Source organism: Mesoplodon mirus (genome assembly GCF_964341445.2).
Source record: "Mesoplodon mirus genome assembly, chromosome: 4".
NCBI classification, from domain to species: domain Eukaryota; kingdom Metazoa; phylum Chordata; class Mammalia; order Artiodactyla; family Ziphiidae; genus Mesoplodon; species Mesoplodon mirus.
In genome coordinates this window covers 51807174-51823960 of record NC_138979.1, presented here as the reverse complement: position 1 = coordinate 51823960, position 16787 = coordinate 51807174, and the positions used below count along the sequence as shown (strand labels likewise).

At 44.3% G+C, this 16787-nt stretch overlaps 1 protein-coding gene across 1 annotated transcript in view; it reads left to right on the top strand.

Moving 5' to 3' along the window:
• Window positions 1-16787, top strand: part of LOC309803509 (nuclear receptor ROR-alpha-like) — a 46490-nt gene that overhangs the window by 7544 nt on the left and 22159 nt on the right. The window contains exon 2 of the mRNA XM_082619830.1: window positions 12236-12295. Coding sequence (XP_082475956.1) covers window positions 12236-12295 — 60 coding nt within the window. The remainder of the gene's footprint in view (window positions 1-12235; window positions 12296-16787) is intronic.

Below are 16787 nucleotides of genomic sequence, written 5' to 3'. Positions count from 1 at the left end.
ATTGTCTTGTCCACAGAATGTGCCCGTCGTGGCCCTGTCTGCAGGACCCACCACAGTGGAGAGGACAGGTTTTCCCACACCCTGGAAGGTGCTGGAGGCCTCCAGGCTGTCCCAGGTAGTTTCTGCACCCTTGCTGCTTTCCCTGGAGCTCAATCAGAGGCTGGAAACCGAGAGGAATAATCAAGGTGTAGAGGATTTATAGTCACCCAGCCTCCAATGATCTCTAACAGCATGGTTGGGCGTTTGAATTTTGATCATGAACTATCGTAAAGTTTTTTGAAACAATTAGGAAGTTCCTACATCTGTGAACAGACCATAATAGATGAAACTCTTCCTGGGTACCAGGAAGGGTACCACTTGGTACAGGATTCTCACGCCTGTGAAGGAGGCAGTGCACTGTTAAAAATACCTAGCTTACTTCGGGGGAGGATTTGGCTGAATACTGATGAAGTTTATGAAATATGAATGTTGTGAAGTTGCTGTACGTAAGTGGTAGGCGTGTGTGAAAGAAGTAAAAAGCAATAAAATGGTGTATAAATGACACTGAAACTTGATGGACTTGTATACGTGACAAGAATGGTGACGTTCGGGTCGGTGCCTAATGGGGGAGAATCAACTGGCTTAAAATCTATATGTCAGACTCTGAATGTGGGACTAAAAATTACAGTGTATAGAGTCATTTGACTTATTTTATAAGCGAAGAATGCTACCAAGGATAAACAGGCAGGTTGCAAAGAAGAGAGGTGAAACGGAATGGGGGGAAAACAGGAGGGACCAACACTTGAATTTATAATGAGGTATGGTAATCACTGTTTTAAATAATCCAGACTATTAACAGCTGTGCTGCTAGGTAGAGAATTCGTTATAGCCAAACAAAAGGCATCACTATGAATTTTAGGTTGTGTGGGAGAAATCCTCTTGGTCCCCAAAGCATAAAGGCATGTACTGAGAAGCAGAGCTGCACATGTAATTTTTTCTATCTCATCCTGATTAATTGACAGCCGACTGTATGCCTGTTTCCTGAAGGTGACTTTACAATCTCCAGACACAGACATTTCTCTCAGAAGTGGAGTGAAGGAAGGAGAGCCACATGCTAAAGTGTGTTTCACTGAGTGAAGTATTGGGGGGGGAAAGATAAGAGTGGTGAAATAGGAGAAGGGGGTCGTGCATACAGAGATTAAGGATGCTGCCTGTGGAGGGCTGGGGAGCGGGGGCTGTGAGTGAAGGAAGGGAATCTCTAGAGGGAAGGAGATTCCCATGCAAAAGAGGGTGAAATTAGCAGTAACTCTGAAATGGCTGGGAATATGCCTTTCTAATTTTAAATTATCTTTAACAAGGACGATGAACAGAGGAAAAGTTGGCACTTTGAGAAGTTATGATGAACTTGTTGAGAATGCCAGTTGACAAAGGCAGGTAAGGGAATATTTGGAGAAACAGAACAAGAGCAGGTCTGAAGGGCAGGCCGATCTGCTGCCTAGTGTGTTAAGGGAATTGGCTGGCGTGTTTATTGACTCTTCCAATTAGTTTTAAAGAAACCCGAAGAAATGGACAAAGACGGAGAAAAGACAACCCGATATGATTCTGCCCTTCCAGAAGCAAAGGGGCCTATATCATCCCGTATGATCAACGCCAGTCATGGGGAGGAGTGATTGCTTACAAGTTAATGGATTTTCAACAGACAAATGGCAGAAAAAACGGGTACATTTCGCAATTCTCAATAAACTGCATTGCTTTTCATTTTCACTGTACACTTATAAAGCCAGTGGATGGTAAAAAGGCCACGGTAACAATACAGCACGTACTCCCAGGAACGTTTGTGTGATGGGGATATTATATCTGGAAGTACAGAGCACCTGGGAGGGGGAACTGCCCATAACTCTCAATTGTGCAGGTAATGAAGCAGGAGGAAAGCAAAGGCAAATGAAATACTTTGATAATCAAAGACGATGCTTCTTCTAGTGATTGTATTAGTTGACTGATGATGAGAAGGATGAAATTGCTGGAGTTGTATTTTACCGTTTCTGGCACTGTGACCCACTTTGGATGAGCACGTTTCTACAGAAAGTGCATGAAGAGTGGTGAGCTGCTAAACTTTCTCGAGGGCCCCCAAAAGAATCAGGAGAACTGAAGGTACCCCTGAAAGGGCTCTAAAAAATTCAAAAGCTCGCTTTCTAATCTTGAGCTTGTGGGTGTACATTAGATATGTAGGGCTCACTCATGAGGCTGCCATGGGTCATGTTTTATTAGACTAAGGCCTGTTAGAGCCAGAAGAGGCCTTAAGAACCATCTAGCCTACACCCCACCCCCCATTTAAACTGGTACCCACAGAGATCAGAATATGCCTGAGAATATCCCATTCCTAGTAGGTAGCAAGGCTGTGACCAGAACACAGGTCTTCTCCCTCCCTAACAATGTTCCTTCCACTTGTGTGCTATGTCAGGATGCTCAGAAGTTCCAGCAAGTTCTTGTCCACCAGGAGACACCCCCCCGCCCCGCCCCAAGGCTATTACGTTATGTGCGCAGGTTAACCCAGCCTTAGGTGGTAGATATGTATGAAAGTCACTTTGTTTTGGCTGTGCGTCAACAGTAGAACATTATCAGTATTATTATATTTTAATCCCATTGGGCATTTTTATTATTCATTAAAAATTAGCCGGTGAGCTTGAGGCTCTGCCAGTAAAGCCATTCGAAAGAACAGTGAAAATTGTGCCTGTGTCTCCCGCTCTGACTTGGTAGAAAGTAAAATACAGGACATAGAGTGGGGCATCCAGTACTTGGAGCCCTTATATTTGCTGAAGCTAGAGGCAGCCAGCTCAAGCTGTGCAGTGGGGGAGGGTTATCTCTCAGCAGCTGTCCTCTTTCATCAAGGCAGACGGTTTAAGGCTATGTCTTTTATAGGGATGCTCCTGAGCAAGTCTGTGAATGGAATAGTATGTAGCCAGTAAAAATCATGTAGTGGAAGATGCTTGGGATCTGCTACTTAGTGAAAAGTCATGGCTTTCATAGTAGTGTGCAGGGAATGGAATCATTTTTTATAAAAACTATAGTGTGTGTGTGTGTGTGTGTGTGTGTGTGTATGTATGTATGTATGTATATATTAACATGGGCCCACGTGTACCTAAATGATAAATGATAAAGTGGTCAACTCTGGATGGTGGGATTATCTTTGAGTTTCTCTTTCTCTGTGCCTTTCTGTATTTTCTGAGTTTCCTGCATTTATGCATGTATTATTTTTATAACTGGAAAAAATAAATCTTTTTTTTTTTTCAAAAGAGATTGTGTGTTGTGAAACTGAGAGGCCACTTTGAAGGAACTGATCTGAACTTAGTATGTTACACAGAATTTCTTGATGTTTCAGGATGGGCCAAGTTTACTGGCCCAAAGAGCAGTACCTTTGACAGTCATATTTAGCCAGGAAAACAAGGGTCATTCAGCTTGGATATGAAAACAAGTGTCCTAATATTGGAATTTCTTTTCCCTCTAGTGCAGTGTCTTTCAAGGGTTTATTATGAGAAAAACATAATATATTGTAAGCCAGTGTACACACACACAGTAAACTTCTCACATAAAGTATCCATTACCTGCAATGCACTGTTATTTTTGCTCTATTATTTAAAGACAAAATACAAGTCATGAGCCACCAGATTGGTTTCATGATCTATTTATGGGCTGCTCCTCGAAGTTGAAAACCACTGTCCTGGGCATGAGGTAGAAGCAGCCTTTCTGTGGGCTGTGGCCTGGAGGTGGGAGGAGAGGAGGGAGGGAGGGAGGGAGGGTTTCCACAGTAACTGATGTCGGACTCCAGGTGTTACTCATTATAGTTTCAAGGAAGAGTTGGGGGAGGGAAAATAAGGTAAATGCTTATTATTTGTAATCATTCGGTATCTTTATGCCACTTTTAGCACATGCTCATTAATATCCTGTTCCATTTAGACATGCATCTGCCTGGTTTGGCTTAGCATGTAAATTCCGGGATCCCCTTTGCTTGGAGCTGTCATCAGTGTGGACAGGCACAAGGGTGGCATTGTTTCAGTCAACAGATATTTTCTGAGCACCTTCTCTGTGCTGGGCACTGTGCTAGGCTCTGGGGTTAAAGCAGCAGACAAGAGAAGTCAGATCCCTGCCTTCCTGGATCCTACATTCTCGTGGTGGCATCTCAGTGTAGCCCGTTGTCTGGGTCGCCTTTGACCAGACACTCCTGAGGGTTCTCCTCCACATGTGTCTTGAACTTAGCCTCCTTTTACCTCTACTCCTTGTATGGGCCCTGCCCCTTCCCCTTCTCTTCTTCCCCATCCCATCTCCCATCTTAGGTCCAATCTCTTTGCTTCTTGAGATCCTACAATCGTTTTAGCTTCAGATAAGACTCACCCCATCCTTCCTGCAGTTCTCAGGCCCTGTGTCTTTTACAGTGGTCAGTCACATGGGCCTTACTCATTCAGTCAGCATGTGGCCTCTTCCTTCTCCAGGTTCCCTTACACTATCTTCTAGTGTTATTTCCTGGGCAGGAGTCTAGTCCCCGCAAGAAGATGAGCTCCATGGTTTATTCTTTCACCCCTGCACAGCACCTTGCAAAAAGTTGGTGCTCATTAACTGTGCAGATTGTCTCTCCCACGTTGCCCTGCAGAGCTGTTTGCTGCCTCAAAAGACTCAGCTCTGCACCTCCCAACTCTGCAAGTGCAGCTTCTAGTTGCTTCTACTTCCAACTGGGCCTTGGGTTTGGACCCAGCCACCCTTGTTTGTCCCACTTCTGTCTCTCTTGGATCCACCAATCCTCCCCTCCGTAGCAGGTTCAGGCCTGCTCCAGTCTTGAGCAACTCAGACCAAGGCTAGATGTGTTGGGAAACAGCATACGTGGCTGGTACAAGCCTGCTGGGAGTGAGGCCCAGGTGTGCTGTGTGCTAGCTGTGTGACCTTAGGTAAGTTCATTCACCACTCAGTCTGTTTCTTATGTCATCTGAAAACCGGGGATGTTTATGATGCTGGCTTCCCACGGTACTTGAGAAGCTCACCTGCGAGGATGCCTGTGCAGCAGCTGGCGGGATGCCCAGCACACATTCAGTGTCGCTCCAGTGTTGTTGGTGATGGCGGAGCACACCCGGGAGCAGGGGGCCCTCTGGCCATTTCTCCCCTGTCTCCTCTTCAGGTCTGCAGCTCCCTTTGCTTCCAGCATTCCTCCCTGGTTCTGATTGGTTGCTCTGTGAAATAAGCAAGAGTCCTAGGGCATCTGAGTCTTTCCGTTTAACTACCAGTTCTCTTTCCTGAACTGGATCCTATCCCAGTCCCTCAGCTCCGCTGCCACAGGCTAGATCCTGCCAAGTGCAGGCGAATCACTTAAGTTCAACCCCGTCAGCCCCTTGTTGGGCTTCCCTGAGGTTACACCCCACACCTTCAACTGAACCAGAGGAGGGCCTCATGTCTGCCTGCTCCCTTCCCCCGCCCTCACTAGTCCTGTAGTACCGCTGGCTGCCCCCTCCAGCCATCTAGGCTGGGGGAGTGCCCTCCTTCCCACTCTGCTGGGTGCTCTCTCATGCCTCATTTCTCAGCAACCCGTCTTTGCTTGCCCTCCCTCCCCCCTTAGTCACTTTCTCCTCCCTGCCAAAAAAAATCACAGTGGAGAAGCTTGTCTTCGAGGGTTCCATTCAACTTGCTCTACATTAATGCTCCACTATGGTGACCCACCGCTGAGTCTTTCACTTGTAATGTAATCTAATAATTTACATGCACTTTGCAAGCAATACTCTCAGAGACTCACAACCTGCTTGAAATCACTCTGCTGTTACAGTATTTGAGCTGATGAGAGAGCAGCACGAGAAAGAGTAGTTATTGATACTACAATGGTATCGGGTAAATCTGGGAAAATAATGTTCGCCCAAGGTGAGGGTGTGCCGATGGATTATAATATCCTTCCTTAGAGAATCATTTAAGCTTGCTAAGGGTCTTTGATTGCTTTTTGGCTTGTAATTGGACTAGGCTAGGTCAAAGTATTGTAGGAATAGAAGCAAAGGAAGCTAGAGGAAGTGAGCTAGGCATGGAATCCCATCTTCCTGGGATGCTGTGAAAATGTTTTCGTTTTGATATACTGTATGACTTTTACAGAATTAATTGGCACTGTGATTAGGTTGCTTTATTTCTTCCCTCAAACATGTTGGAAGCCGATCCTAATATGCAGTAGTAATGAAAATAGAGTAATGCTGTAATAATAGTACCATTGTAAAGTGAATTACACCATTAAGCATCTATTTTGTCTAACTTGTATTGTGATGGTGTGAGTGATACACACACATGCAGACTTAGAGTAGCTGGTCTTTAAGAAACAGACTCTAGCTGAGAAGCCCCAATGCTATATAATATTGAACAGTCAGTGAATGAAAATAAACCATTGTTCAGTGAAAAAGTGAATTTTTATGTATTTAAATATAAATTTATATATGTATACACACATATATACAAGTACAAACACATAAACACACACAGGCACACAAATATTGTACCAGTCGGGCAGATCAAGAAGAAGATATATGACTAGCATTAAAGTGCTTGCCTGTGTTGCCTTTTTAGCAAATTGGCTGGCCTGCCTGGGGACAGGTATCAGTTACGGCAGGCCAAGTCAATAATAGTATCAAGGGTAGGGTTTGAAAACAAGGCTTCATGTATTTGTTTCAACCTTTTCATCCTTATTATATCTGGGAGCCTCTATGAATTGACATGTCTCAAGTTGGGAAAGAAGCATTAATGGCCCAGGAACTCTGGTCATTTTATTTTGTCATTTGTCTCCCAAGGAAGGACATTGGCCAAACAACTTCTACCACAGCAGAAAGAGAGAGGCATATTTTTACGCCTTAAGTCATAAGCTAACCCTAGAGCAGAAACAGGATCTGAGAAAGTGGCATCAGATGTGGCTGCTCACAGTGGGGCATGTGAATTAAGAAGTCCCAGGATGAATTACACTTTGCTTTGGTTCCAGTGACTTTATCCCTGAACCTTCAGGAGAATTGGCATCAGTTGGGTAGTTTGGCAGTAAATGTGCATGGATTTCCAGCCATTTCCAGGGAGGTCCTGAAGACTTACCTGGTTAATCTCTAGGCTGGATTGCCGCCTCCAAGACCTCCTCTCTATGTTTTCGTGCAGAGGCCATCTGGAAGGGATTTTGTTGGTCATCTCCATCTCTCACCTGCCCTCACTCCAGGATCTTGCTTCTGCAGCATTGTCAGTCAGTACCACCACCTGGTAATCTGAAACCCCAGAAAGACCTCGTCCAAAGAGTTGAGATTTTATGTACTTTAGAATATATCTAACTTTCATATATATATATAATGCTGGCTCTGATGACCAGAATATCAAAAGCAAATTTTCTTCATAAACAACTGCGCTTTCTGTATCTCAGGTCAACAATGTTGATTTTTTAAACTCTGTGAGCATTTGAGGAAAGAGTACACAGCATCCATGCCTGGCATCTGGATTAAGAATATATTTAGTGGAGAAATTTTATTGCAAACCTCGGTGAAAAAATATCAATATCACATTGTGCCCAATAAAACATTATAATGAAAATTACCGTGGTGTTTGACAACATCCTGGTATTAATTGGTCTTGTCCATTATTATTTCTTAATAGCAAACACACTCTGGTTTTATCGCTCATTAGTTACAGTCTTTACTGAAGTCACATTTTGCTGCTTCAGCTCTGTTTACCTTCTTATTGGTCTCAGTTCCTGGAGGGCAGCGTTGTAAATTGCCTTGAGTTTTCTGTCCCACATCTCTGCCTCTTACTTTGTCGTTCAGTGAATGCCCTCAGGATGCCAGTGACGGTACAGGTTAGAATCAATATGTGAAAGATGAGCCAGCTGAGGGAAAACTGGGATGAGGCAAGAAAATCTAATATTCTTCGAAAGCTTCAGATATTTAAAGGTGATGCAATATATTGCCTCCTTTCATTGATACATCAGGTATTAATTGAGCACTTACTATGTGCCACATCCCCTGTTGGTCAGTGGAGGTACAGAGTTAAATTAAGGGAAGAATCGATAGGCAGGAAAGACCTATTAACTAGTAATTTCAAAAAAACATGGAGCGTGCTATAATAGAGATATTTACAAAATGTATAGTGCACAGAAGTGGGAGGAAACATTTCACGAGGAGTCAGGGAAAGCTTACTGAGTGGGCATCTCTGCCTAATTTTTGGAAGAATGGGGAGTGATTTGCTTAGAGGGCAAAAAGTGAGAGGGCATTCTGGGCCAGGGTTCATGAAGTGCAAGTTCATGGCACATTCAGGTAGGGTGAATGAGGTGGAGCCTGGCCTAAGCATAGACTGTGTGGGCAGGACTAGGAGATGAAGCTGGAGAAAGAAGACGGGGGCCAGGCAAAGCATTTTGGACCTTTTCCTAGGAAAAAATTTTGAGCAAGTGAAAAATATCTGATTTCTTTTTGGTAAAGTACTTAAGCCTAAGTATGTTGAGGTTGGGGTGGAGGATTGCCGGTGATAAGGAGCCAAGTTAGGAGACCTCTGTGGTGCTTCTGGAGAGACGTGCTGCAGGCTGGGACCGGAACGGGGTGCGGAGGTGGGCTCTGAGGGAGCATTTCCCAGGGGGTGGAATTGGAGGTGCATGGTAGACGTTCCGACAGGAGTCAGCCCCAGAGTTGGGTGGAATTATTGGCTGGGACGGTTTGGGGTGTGATGTGAAGAGGGGAGACGGCAGGGGTTCCATTTTGGATGGGCTGAGTTGGAGGTGCCGGCGAAGTATCTGGAAGTGTAGGTCTGGCAGGGAGCGTGTGACAGTATGGCACCTTTGGGATTAGGAAAACCAGTCTTTTAACCAGGGCCTGGAGCTCAGCAGGGACCGCCGGGCTGGAGATATTACGAAGCAGCATTTATGACAGGGGACTGGCAGGTGAAATTTTTACACAGGACATGTTTCTGGATTTTGAAGTGAAATCAGGAGAAAATAAGCCTAAGGTCCAGGTGGTTCTGGCTAAGAAAGTTAAGAGGATGGATTGGTGCAGTGACAGAGAAAAGTATCTCGGAAAACTGGCTTTGGACCTGGAAATTTTGTATTTACTAGAGGCACACACACACAGAACAAACCAAGAATGTCTTTAAATTCAGAGTGAGGTTTTAATACACTTTGCTGCTTCGGGTTGCATTTGAGTTTTATCTGCTTGGATGGTGGTCTTGTTCCCAACATGTCTAATTGGTGATTGTAGAGTTGTTGCTTTTTTTTTTTTTTTTAAACTTTCTACACAGTCCAGCATTGATTTATCCTGTCTCTAAAGGGAATCTGCCTCACACTTGACAGAACCTCAGGGTTGGGAGAAGTGGAATGCATAGTAGCTGTGGAGAGCCACATTGCCCAGGGAGAAAGCCTTTGTGGGAGAGAAGGTTGAAAGAGGGTCTTGAGAAAGGGTGTGAGATCTTCAAAGGATGGGTTTAGCCATGGGAAACTAAAAGAAAAAACTTTTTTTTAAATTGACCAGGAAGAGACAAAGAAATGCACAAGTGTTTGTTGGTGGGCTGGTGGTGATAATGTTGATACTGACTCTAGTGGGATCGCTATTCTGCATGTTTGCAGCACTTACTGTTTGCAAGGAGCTTTCCAGTATTCAGTAGCCTCCGGAGGCCCTGGAAGGAAGTTGATAATGTCGCAGGCCACAGAGTGACTGAAGAATAAAGACGTGTGTAATTAGGGGGACCTGTTGACTTGAAACAACTCCAGTGAGTGTGACAGGAGGGGCTTAGCCTGTTGGAAGGACCCTCTCTTTGCCTTCTGATGTGGTGGCCGAGCTCTTATTGTTTTCAGTGAGCCCTGACTAAACACTTTCCCCGCAGGTACGCCACTAATATGTCACATGAATTATTTGTGTTATCTCCGTGCTGTGAAATTAGAGGCCTCTCCCCACAGTGCGATGCGCAGATTAACACGAAAGCCTGTTTTGTATGGTATGGGGGAAACCAGGCACATATCAGGGAACTGTTTTGTGTGTGTTTGATCTGACAGTGGGGAGGCCTTGGGACGCCAGTGTCTTCTAAGACCCGAAAGCTGAGCTCCGGCTGGAGTTTTCTTCAAAGAGGTTTAAATTTTATCCGTTGGCACTTCTGAGGAGGGGAAGGAAGGTTTGGAGTGGGTGATTCTGTGATGATTCTTTTCTTGCTGCTGTTTTCTTCTCGGTCTTTTTAACTTTGCAGAAAGCCCTTCCAGTTCTACGGTCAGACCCTGTTCAGGACGTTGGTGGCCAAACAGTCCCCTTTTGTTCAGTGAGCGTCCTATTTTTGTTGCTCTTGAAAGGTGCCCTTTGGGACAGCGGAGCCTTTCTTTGGGCTGTTTAGAATCAAGGCCTGAAGAAATCTAAACAGAAATCATTCTCAGCCCGGGCCAAGTGTCTCCTTTGCTTAGCGAGGCTAAGCTAACCCACACAAGATGAAATCTAACCAGCTGGTTACCTGAGAACCACCTTGGGGAGTTCTCCAGCCTGACTTCTTGCTTTGGCCACCATCCCAAGAGCCAGGGAAAGCTGAGGGTCACAGCCTTTCTGTGCAGAGATGCAGGAAGAGGGTTCCGGCTCCTAGTGAAGAAGCATAGGTTGGGTTATGTTTTAAAGGGTCCAGTGTCGGCCTGCAGAAGGTTGAGGCTCTGTAAGGATCCTGAGAGGAAGTAGCTCAGAGTAGATATTTATGATCATTAGCTTAGTTGTCTTAGAGTGGTGCAGTTTTTTCCCTTTATTGCTCAAGCTTTCAGGGAGCTCATTTTATTCCATTTACTTACTTTTTCTTTCCAGAGAAAAAAGTATCCATAGCTTTAGCCCACCTCACATATTTCTGTTATTCCCAGTTCTGCCTTTTTCTTTCACAAATTAGGTAAACTGAGTCATTTGAGAAAATTAGGGCATATACAGGATTTGATAGTTTAGAGGTTGTGCAGTTTGAGGTTATTTTATTTGCTTCTGTTATAACAGGTGTGAGGTTAGGCTCTGTGATTTGAAACAGAATCTTTATTCCTGCCCCAAAGATCCTCTGGTTTAGGGCTCACAGACCTCATTGCACAAGTACTGCCTTCAGTTTTGGAATTTTTCTTTCCACTTTAGGTATCGCATGGGTCAATCAGGTGGAATAGGGGAAGAGTTTTGGGCTTTGTTAGAGAAAGACTGGCTAGACAAGTTTGATCCCTCGGGGCAGTTTGGAACCTTCTTGAGCATGAGGTCATTGGTATATTTAAATTCTGAGCTTCCACTCGTACTGGTCAGTGAAGCTCTGTCCCTCCTCATTAACTGTATATTTTCCTCTGTGTTTCCAGAGGAGGAGACACCTGCCTGTCTGGGAAACCCCAGCATCCTGGGAGTGTCCATCCAGCTGGCCCCTGTGTATACAGACAACTGAAAAGTGAAGCAGTTTGGAGATGGGCATTGTTTTAAAGCTAAAGTCATATATTTCAGAAAGTTAAGGACTGGTTCTGTGACAGGGAAGTTGAGCTAAATATGCAGTTCTATTTTAATTTTCACTTTATGCCAAGGCGAAAGCATTGGTAGATAGGCTATAAATGTATAAGTAAGTCACTGCAAGAATAGCCCCTTGCAAAATGCAGATTTAGGAAGGCTAAATATTTTCTCACATACTTTAATGCACATGTATGACTAACCTCTGATTGAGTTCCCGAGAAAGGGATGTTGTGTAACCACTTAACCTTGATCACTGTAATGAATTGCACAGCGGTCTGCACAACTGTAATGGAAGTATTTGGTTGTCTTAGCTTAGGCTGCAGTGACAAAATACCATAGACTGGGTGGCTTAAACCACGTTTATTTTCTCATGGTTCTGGAGCCTGGGAAGTTCAGACCCAGGTGCTGGCAGATTTGGTTCTTAACGAGGGGCCTCTTCCTGGCTTACCGATGGGCGTCTTTTTACTCTATCCTCACATGATGGAGAGAAGTCTGGTGTCTCTTCCTCTTCTTATAAAGGCACTAATCCCAATGGGGACCCCACCCTCATGACCTCATCTAAACCTGTTTACCTCCCAAAGATCTCACCTCCTAATATCATTACAGGGGGCAGCAGTTATGGCTTCAACATATGAATTTGGGAGGGGGCAGGGACACATACATATAGTCTATAATGTTGGTTGACACTTAACGCTTTCGAATAATTTTCAGGGTGGTCAATTTGTCTCCAAAAAGTTGTTTAAAATTCTTAACTTGCTCATTTGTTTGTTTAAACAGAATCCGATTTTTCTGTGTATGTTTTATCGTAGGCATGGCTGTGTCTCATCATATTCCTGTACTGTTTGAAAGCTACAGTAGTAAAGCCCAAGGTAATTAAGGCTGTGGTATCATTGTTTTAAATTAGTGTGGGTGATTTTTTTAATGTAATTCAATGACAAATTCCTTCCTATTCTGCATAATTGGATCACATGTTAATTTTGTGGCAAATAAAGATCTATTTTACATTTCTATTAGAAAGACAAGCCCCTGTGGCTAGGTCTGAATTTGGATGTTTGCTGTTGGTGGTACTGAAGCAGTGAGCCTTTTAGAGTCGATTCAACTTCTAAAAAAAACGCATCTGTGACTCTTTTGGGTAAGGAAAGAGTTTTCAATCTAAAGGTCATAAACAGGCATAGGTTTCACATAGAAACAAATATTGAGAAGACAAGAAAATGAAGTATACAAGCACTAATGCAAGCAGAGAATAACTAATTCATAGGTTATCCAGTATGTTCTATATTCCCCAAAACGTTGACCTTTGCCTCAAGCACATCTGTTTGTGAATGGTTATCTGTATGATTAATGCCTTGGGAGTTTGCATGAAGCAAAATAATAAAGATAAGTTGTGAGTAGTGCACTAAACCAGTAATCAAGAGACCTGGGTTCTCATCCCAGCTTGACCATTCATCATGGAAGTGGCTTTGAGCAACTGGCTTTCACCACCACCACCTCCTCCCACCCTCCCCCAGCTCCCCAGCCCCACCTTCTTCAGGTGAGTCCCAGGTGTAGCTTACGGAGGCACTGAGCTACAAGTTCTGCCATCTCTGACCTTCTGTGACCTTGTGACTAAGACCCAAGTTTTAAATGCAACAATGAATATACATTCCTTATTTTTTTCTCCCTTTTTTAAAAAAAAGAGGTATAATTTACATATCATAAAATTCACCCTTCTGAAGTGTACAAGTCAATGATTTTTAGTAAATTTATACAGTTGTATAACCACCACCACAATCCAGTTGTGGAACACCTTCTGTCACCCCCAAAAGATCCCTCATGCTCATTTGTTGTCACTACACCCTCCTATGGCCCAGTCTAAGGGTCATTCATCTACTTTCTGTCCCTGGAGATTTGCCTTTTCTGGATGTTTATTTAAATGTAATCATATAATATGTGGTCTTTTGTGTCTGACCTATTTTACTTAGTATCATGGTTTTGGAGTTCATCTATGTTATAGCAGGTATTGGTATATGGGTCCTTTTTATTGCTGAATCCTATTCCATTGTATGGACATACCACATTTGCTTTATCCATTCATTCGTTGATAGTTCCCTTTTTCTTCCTTTTTTGTCCTGTGGGGCACTTATTCTCACTGTAGCCTGCTCCATATGGGGAAAGAACAGATCTCTCTTAGAGAAATGCTAATTCTTGATCTCATATCTTCTTTAGTAGAAGAGGCCAGAATTTTGTGTTTAAACCACTTAAAATCTTCCAAGTTAGTGGACTGAGCTGTCTGGGTCATTGAAAATGTGATCAAACAACCATGTAGTAACTATCAGTAAATGGGAAAACACTAGCTGTGGACCCTTCTCCATGATATACAATTAATGTAAATGTGAGGTTTCCCCATAAATGAACTTGACTCAAAAGCTTTACCAATGTTGTTTGTTGTTTTACACATTGGGTGATGAAATACTTGGAAGCAAGTGTTAAGGATACTGGCCATTACTCTGACATAATAATGTTACTTTTCAGCATTTTCCTCTGAAAGTCATCAGAGTTATTATGAGCAACAACAAATCCAGAGAGGGAAATACTTGCAGAGAAATTCATGCTTCACTTTTCAGCTATGAATCACAAAGACCACTGAATATAATTGTGAAGAAAAGGTGGATAGATTGAGAGAAGCTTGATTAAGTATTCGGGCCATTGATTTCTTGAAAGAGATGCCATAGGCTAGACTCTAGGGATTTCGATATTTGGTGTTCTTTTTGTGTTGTGAGTGAAAATGAGATGTGTAGGCCATGTGGTAGGCTCTTAGCTAATGGAGGATAGCAATTCAGTACTCTTGATGCTTCTCAAATGGTTCTCCAGTTTGGAGTTTACCTCTTCCTTGTGGCTAATTGTGGCTAATCTGCAATATGTTTCTATCTTCATCTGTTCCCAGGTCCATTCAATTTTCTTGGCTTGTGTGTCATGAAGGATGAAGGAGAAAGGCTACTCCCTTTGTCTTTCTCACCTCCATGGGTTCAGTATGTTTTGTAGCCATGCTCTAGTCTAAATCTCAGAAATTGGACCCATAAGTAGTGTGTGTGAATGTGTGTGCGTGCACATGCATGTGTGTGTGTATGTATGTACATACGTTTATGTACACACATAGATTCACACACATGTATATTCTTCCAACTACATAATACGGCTAGGCTTCTGTAAGCCAGCAGCTTGACTCCGTTTTATTTAGCATGCTAATTATAAACAGCATCAGTAATATCTTTTGGAATTTAGATGTTAGACTGTTTACTATTCCCAGTGGTGGAGGTGATGTTTAGAGCATCACACCCTGCCTCTTGGATCCTGGGAAAGCTTTGCCTTGGTTGAATCCATATGGTAGGTTACTGTAGAGAAAGATAAACCAGGACATTCTTTTTTTTTTTTTTTTTTTCCTATTCTTTTTGCGGTATGCGGGCCTCTCACTGTTGTGGCCTCTCCCGTTGCGGAGCACAGGCTCCGGATGCGCAGGCCCAGCGGCCGTGGCTCACGGGCCCAGCCGCTCCGCGGCATATGGGATCCTCCCAGACCGGGGCACGAACCCGTATCCCCTGCATCGGCAGGCGGACTCTCAACCACTGCGCCACCAGGGAGGCCCCCAGGACATTCTTTAGTAAACCTCAGACCCTCCTTTGTGCAGAGCCTGAGCTATGGTAGCTGTGGGCAGAGAAGCCTGCCCAGGGCTGGGTGCTTCCAGGCCTTCCTAAGGATGAGCAGGCTGCATCCAGGCATGATCACATTCTTACCCTTCTCTCCCATGGCTTTAAAGAGGGAAAAAATTTCCTCCTCTCATGCAGGAAGGAAGCAGTTAGGAGAAAAGTGTCATGTCACTTTGTGGGTGGGGTGAGGGAGGGAAGGCCAGTGGCCTGTCTTATTTGGACCCATGTTACAGTATTATCACAGTTGATCATTACTAGAAGTATTTATGTATGAGTCTCTGCCTAAATCGTGAGATCCTTGAGGATAGAGATGCAGTAGAATTACCTCTGTGTTTTCCAGTGATCCCAACACAGGGCTTTGCATACATCAGGCACTCAACTATCGTTTTGTGAATAAGTAGATGATGAGTAGATACTTTCCATATAACAAATGGTATCTGTGACAATGTTAGCATTCACTGTAGGGCCTGCTACTGTTGCTGGGAGCCAAAGATAGAGAAATAAAGGACCCAGTCCCTGGCTCTCTCCCTCTCTACCTCCCTCCCTCCTCCCCTCTTCTACCTTCCACAACCATGTATTCAGTTCTTATGCTTACCAGGCCCTGTACTAGGCATTTAGGTTATAGATATGAAATAAAATATTACCCTGTACTAGGCATTTAGGTTACAGATATTATTATCTGTATCTTCAGTGAGTTTGCAAGAACAGTTACCTTCATGTGTGATTTGATAAGAGTTCCTAATAGTTACGAGCTCCTACTTATTGGTTACTTACTCTGCTCCAGGCCCTGAGCACACTGAGCTCAGCTCTTAAAATTCTCTCTACCTCCCTATGAGGCAAGTTATTATGTCCCCATCTTGCAGATAGAAGACGGAGGCCTCTTGCAAGTGGCTTAGTCAGAGCCCAGGACATGGACCTCTCCTACCACAGCTCACGTCCTCTTCCCCTTCCCCTGACTGTGATAACGGTGTCTAGACAGCAGCCCTGGGGCCCCGGGGGCCTTTTTGTCTCTGTTTATGCTCCTTTCCATCTGCAGAGGTGGGAGGTTGCAGTCTCAGTGGATGGAGCTCCTTGGAGTTGTGCAGGGTTCAGCCAAGTCAGCTGACCACAGCCTCCCCGCGAGATGGTTCTTTACTCTCTCTTGCCCTCTGGCTGTTCCTGTGGCAGCTTCTTCATCATTCCGGTTGCAGGTTTTCCTTTCATTCCTTAGGTATCCTGTTGCCCTTCCCGGGCTGGAGGTGGTCCTGCCAGAGAACTCCTTGAGATTTAACTCTTCCTCACTGCCCTGGCCGACTTCCGGCTGACTAGACAAAGCGAAACCCCGATTCCTGCATACAGTCCTGACAAGTAACTTTAACCGACTGTTCAGAGCAACCTGTGATTGCGGCTTGGCAGCTGCATGTGCCATGGACTGTGACTATTAAAGATGCCGAGTTTACCACGTGCCAGGGCCCGTGAACATATCCTCAGAACCTCCCCCAGCTCCTTCAGCGCTTTGCAGCCCTAACAGGAGCTGCCAACAGAGAAGTTGCTGAACTTGGCATTGGCTGGGGCATGGTTTTATTCAGCCAGACTCTTGTGGGCTTGCCGCCCCTGGTATGGAAGCCGTCCGTACAAGGAAAGTCATAATTATTACCATGGACCCTTCTCTGGTTCACTGCTTTCACAAGAAGGGGGG